Source organism: Siniperca chuatsi, linkage group LG7 (genome assembly GCF_020085105.1).
Source record: "Siniperca chuatsi isolate FFG_IHB_CAS linkage group LG7, ASM2008510v1, whole genome shotgun sequence".
In the NCBI taxonomy this organism is placed as follows: Eukaryota; Metazoa; Chordata; class Actinopteri; order Centrarchiformes; family Sinipercidae; genus Siniperca; species Siniperca chuatsi.
The window spans coordinates 32,276,303-32,282,256 of NC_058048.1; the positions used below are offsets into that span (position 1 = coordinate 32,276,303).

A 5,954-nucleotide genomic window follows, 5' to 3' on the forward strand; every position below is an offset into this window, starting at 1 on the left:
GGTGGCGCTAGAGGATTCATCCTCTGGGGTTCATGAATATCAACTTATCAGAAAACCGAACACCTGAACAAACATCAGCGTGAAGAGAACGACCTAAACTGACATCGGACGTGTACGTAGTTTTTAGTTTGTCCCGTCCGCTAACATGGAGGGGCGGGGCTTATGACCCGTACTGCAGCCCGCCACCAGGGGGCGATCCAGATGTTCTGGCTTCACTGCTGGGGAGCTGACATGTCGTCCATCTTTACATACAGTCTGGCGGGACACAAACAATGTGTCCCGCCATGTCTGGGATGTCTGGGCGATCTAACTTACTGCCTACTGCAGCTGAGACCTGGACCTGGATAAGTGGTGGAACATAGATGGATGGATGGTTCTGTTTCTGTCTCAGCGTCTCACCTCGAAGAAGAAGGGGAAAGCGTTGTCTCCCAGCTTTCGGAGCAGTTTCTGCTGGACCTTGGTGTGAGTCAGCTTCTCTTTGTCCTGCAGCTCGGGGTAAACCTGCCGGGTCACCAGGAACAGGTCCCTCCTGAAGGCCACACCCATCACATCCATGTCCTGACGGCCGTACCGAAATGTACACGACAACATCACGTACACTAAAGACACATAAAGGCGTCATATTAACAGTAATGACAGTTAGTCCACAAACCAGTGTTCACAGGAACTATTTCTTCGGTAGAAAATAGTTTTGTAGAATTCAGATCCAATCTAGTTCTTCATTCTTCAGTGGTGGAACAAGTATTCTGTTCCTTTACTGAAGTTCGAGTAGCAACACCACAATGTAAATATACTCCAGTTCAAGCATCGTCGTGCACTAATGACCACTAGATTCTGGATCCACGAAATCTCAGATTGTATTTAAGTCTTTTCATAAAGTTCCACGTCTCGCTTCAAATAGTCGTTTGATAAAATTTCATCTTCTTTTGTCTTAACAGAACAGTTTGACATTTTGGGAAATGTGCTTATTTGTTTTCTGGCAGAGTTACATGCAATGATCGATACCATCGTCACGTCTGTACGGTAAATATATTCAGTTCAGTTTTATTTATATAACGCCAATTTACAACAGAAGTTATCTCACTGCTTTTTTCCTATAGAGCAGGTCCAGACCGAACTCTTTATAATAACAACAATAATAATAATAATATATATGCTACCACCAAGTAATAGTCTGGCACTTAACCTCCTGTATGTTAATCAGGGAGCTTTTGAGGTGCTAGTAGGTGGATCTGTTACCTTTAGACAGAGCCAGGCTAGCTGTTTCCCGATGTTGGGCCCAGCCTCACCACGTGTGAGGGACAAAGGACCGGCCGACCTGGAAAGGCCAAAGCCTTCACTAAGAGGCTGGAAGGGCGCTGAGCCGAAACAGACGTTAATTCACACCAAGATGTAATATTGAGAAGAAATCTCGCTTGAAGTCAACGCGAGATCTCAAACACTGGATTCCCATTGGACGGGACGCGCAACACGGCGCATGAAATCGCAGCACACGGCTATGACAACACCAACTCTATAAAGCCTGGCGCCCCACGCTGCCCGTTCCGCCGAAAGGAGGCGCATCACGTGTCTCTCCGCGGTAACTCCTGTTACCACAAGAAGACGCTTTTCACGTAAACTTTAATTTCCCAGGCTCCACCATCATCTGTATGAATTTGGATTTTCTGGCCAAATAAATGTTATAAGGTCATAAGTGTTCTCCTACTTTTAATTGACATTTTAAAGATTATATTTTAACTGTATTTTAACGGTCGGAGGGATGAGCTGTAGTGTACCTGTAGGGACAAAAGCCTAACACAATTTAAAGTACAAGGCAAAGGCGACCCCGACATCTTTACATGTTGACTTATTACTGGCCATCACGGGACAAAGACACTGTGTTACTGAGCATGTTTATGATATGGACCACTGATTAGCTGAACTAGAGGACATTATGGACCATTCAATATTTAAGTGCAGCCAAGAATTAATGCAGAGTATCAACCTTAATTCGGTGACAGTAATGAGATATAAAGTTGTGCATCGAGCCCATGTTGTGAGTAATGTGACGCAGAGGAAGAACAGGGAAGAAAGAAAGAAGCCATATATTCTCTGCTGAACAAACAGAAGAACCCAGCAGATTAAAGGATCAGTTACTAAAATAACGGATTTAATGGATTGTTTTAATATTACTGCTTGCCTTCCACTTTTGTAAAAACATTTTATTGTATGTTTTAGTTCTTATACAAGAGGCCATTTTAGGGTCTTCATCATGTTGTTGTCGGAGGTCCAACAGGCTGCACGACAGCGAGTCTACTTACTAGAGCGGATACAGGGGGGTCAAACTGACCTTTCTTTCCTTTGAGCTGCACCGGGTCGATCACAATAACTCCATCTTAAACAGACAGAAAGAAACAGACACTGTGTTAACTGTAGAGTCCACATAACAGGTTTCTGAAATCTAACGTCCCCTAACCAACAAGTTTTAACTGTTTTACGTTCTGATGGATGGTTAAAGGAACATTACAACATTTTCAGGTAAATCCTCATGTCAGATGAGAAGATGGATCTCAGTTTTATCTCTGTGCAAAAATAATTTAAATAATTAAGTCGTTAAAATCTTTTTTTTGACAAAGTGCCCATCTGCTCGACAGAAACGAAAAAGAAGAAATTCCAGATTTACAGCGACTAGAAATGAGGGCAATGTCAGTTGAATGTCAAATGCAGAAAATGAATCGATCAGAAGCATTATCTATTATGCGCTCATTGAATGAGCTACAGGCACAGGTGTTTTACAAAAAACGTCAATGGTGCCAAGATAAAGTATATAAAAATCCTGACCCATTTCATGGATTATTTCTGGAGGAGCAGGAAAGTCTCGTTTAATAAAAGCTGCGTATTATGAGGGGTGCAGATTGTTAGCAGGAATGTCTAATAATCCAGATGACATTCATGTTTTACTAACTGCTCCTACTGCCGTGGCTGCATGTAACATTAATGCTACAACAACACACAACAGCTTTGCGACAGGTAATAATGCTTCATTGACATATCAACCTCTCAGGGAGGAAAAAGTAAATACAATAAGAGCCAGCTTCCATGTACAGACTGTTATCGTCTACATATATTGGTAACAGATGAAATTTCCATGGTTGATCACAAACTTTCAGCCTATATCCAAGGCAGACTACGACAAATTAAACAATGCGTTGATTTTTCTCCCTTGGGCAATGTTTGTGTTATAGCAGGTGGAGAGTTTTATCAGCTGCCACCAGTTAAATGATAGTCTCCTTACACAGAGCAAATAGGGACCAACCTATGGGCAAATACTTTCACCCAAACTTAAAGAGCAGGATGAAGGGTTATTAAAACAATGTGAGACAGGCATGGGCAAAGACACAGAGGACCTTCACAATGTTGCAACAAACAGTGACTTGCAAACACATAATTTCAATATGTTGCAGAAGGTACGTTCAGATATCGTGCAAATTCAAGCTCAATATTTTGATAAAAACCCTCAAACGGGGAGATTTGCTCATGAGAACAGCTTACATACCTATGATAAAGAAACATATTTGGATAGATCGCTAAGTGTTGGTCCAAAGGCTCACGTTACACTTGGAGTTAGACGTCAATTTCCATTACGTCTAGCCTGGGCTTGCACAGTACTCCCAGTCTGTCTGATTTACATGTTGTGTGTTGTTAGCTAACGAGCTAATCACCAATCATCCTGTAGTCAGACATACAACTTTAGTTTGTTTCTGTCAGAACTCACCGACTGGATCCACAAAGTCACAGTGATCCACAAAGTCTCTCTTGGCCATGTAGACCGCCACCTGAAACACAGGAGGTTCAGTTCTGTTACTACAGACTTTCCCCCAAACCCTCCAACATGGATGTTACTGGCACTTAACTCAACACTACGAGCAGAGGACTGTTTCTGCACAACTTACCGACTTGTCGCGGGAAACTTTCTTAAAGACGACGTGTTTAGGACTCATGGTGACCGACTAACGTCACGACCTGCAGCACAGAGAAGATGTAACATGAACTCTTTATCTAACCCTAATTCCATTCAGTTTTATTTATATTGCACCAATTCATAACAGAAGTCGTCTTATTGCCACGATGCTCTCTAAAGTGCAGTGAAACGAGACTCACTTGTTGGTTTTCGACAGACATCAGTTTTAGGGTCTAACTAACCAGTTCTGGACAGTTTCACCCTCCGTCACGTTGACCTGGAGAAACTATCCGGTCCTGTTGTTTGCACTTACTTGAATACTGACTGAAATTACCTTATTATTGGTGTTTTTTGACAAACTCATAACTAGTTGTGTGTAAAACACAACACCTATATTGCTTTTAAAATATTGTTTTCACAGCATTTTGCTGGTTTGAAGCAGACTTTAATGTACTTGTATAAACAAATATGAGTATGAATGACAGAAAAAAAAACGACTGTTATCGTCAAACAAACTCCAAATTAAATGTTCTTTTCAAGTCAAACTGATTTGGTTTACCAACTCGATCGTTTAACAAAACAGCCAAACTTGAGAGATTAATGTTAAAAAATAAGTTCCCATTTTTTCAAGTCTGTCTCAAAACAATAATGAAACACTGGAGGAGTTACTGGGCGTAGTATATATTACACTATCTTCAGTCCTCCATCACGTCATCATGTGAGAATGTGATTTAAAGATTCCTTTAATGTTGCTCTGATAGAGGAAACAGAAGAGACTGACCTGAGAGCAGTGATGTGTGTTGATCAGCAGGACGACGGCAGGTTTGCAACAGCTGATCAGACTGACAGAGCTGCATTTATAGTGGACACTCAGCCTGGTCAGCATGCTGATCATTACAGACTCAACACACACAGATAATCCTGAACAAACAAACAGGAAGCTTTCGCTGCCCACGCCTTCTCCAAAAGCTCCAGTAACAAAATGAAAGATATTTATTATTATTAGTTTAGTATCATTATGATGAGATGTTTATTTATTACTGACTAAACCAATAATTCACAACCAGTCTAAACTAAAGGTCCTCTTACTCGCTTCTCTCAGGCAAGACTGAACTGTTAAAGTTTAACTTCTGAGCCAACGTGGACAGAAAGTCTTAAAAGTGCTCAGAGTCATGAACATATATTCAGTGACAACTGAGTGGACTACATCTGCTGATGAAGACCATGTGATACCGAAAGCTCAAACAAACAAGCAAGTAAGTGGACCTTGAGTCTGTTTTGTCATCTGCTGTTTCTAAAATCAATAATTAACTTTCAAGCTCTTCTTTTCTATCCTGTAAATCACCTCGAGCCTCTCAAGCCTACATCAACACATGCAGTGCCTGCTGCACCTCCTCCTCCAGCACCGGGATTCACCGGGCAATTTCGCCAGGATCCTCTTTGTGGACTTTAGCTGTGCTTTCAATACCATCCAAAGGCACCTGACGCCCCCATTGGATTATTTTCAAGACGGTGTCGTCCCTCATTCGTCCAGCAGTGCTCCATCGTGGAAAAGGTTTCAGTCGTAGTCGTCTGGACGTCGAGACGTTTCGGCTCCCATCCGGAAGTCATTCTCAACTGTGAAAATGGTCTGAGAACTCAGAAATTTAAGCTACTCTGTGTTGCTTAAGCCCCGCCCTTATTTTCAATTTAATTTTATTTATATAGCGCCAATTCATAACAGAAGTTATCTCATTGCACTTTTCCTACAGAGCAGGTCTAGACCGAACTCTTTATAATATTAATTACAGAGACCCAACAAATCCCACCTCAATCCTACTTACCTTCCACGGCTGTGCTATATGTATTATGACACTATTTACCTCCCATACAGCTCACCTGTGCACTCATTACATGCCTGACAAAACATTTTGTTAAGTACATCTGACTCATGTTAAAGACATATAGAGTATGTTATGTGTGAAAAGTAATAAAGTTTGTTTTTTTAAAGCTGATCGGGACTCCGGAAATAACG

General features: G+C 41.5%; 1 protein-coding gene across 1 annotated transcript in view; it reads right to left on the minus strand.

Moving 5' to 3' along the window:
- LOC122879292 (S-arrestin-like) overlaps positions 1–5,471 on the minus strand; it is an 18,419-nt gene extending 12,948 nt beyond the window's left edge. The window contains exons 1-5 of the mRNA XM_044203249.1: positions 4,722–5,471; positions 3,933–4,002; positions 3,755–3,815; positions 2,330–2,374; positions 400–599 (exon numbers count right to left, since the gene is read on the minus strand). Of these exons, the coding sequence (XP_044059184.1) occupies positions 400–599; positions 2,330–2,374; positions 3,755–3,815; positions 3,933–3,980 (354 nt within the window). The 5' untranslated portion in view covers positions 3,981–4,002; positions 4,722–5,471. The remainder of the gene's footprint in view (positions 1–399; positions 600–2,329; positions 2,375–3,754; positions 3,816–3,932; positions 4,003–4,721) is intronic.
- Between the last annotated feature and the right edge of the window lie 483 nt (positions 5,472–5,954).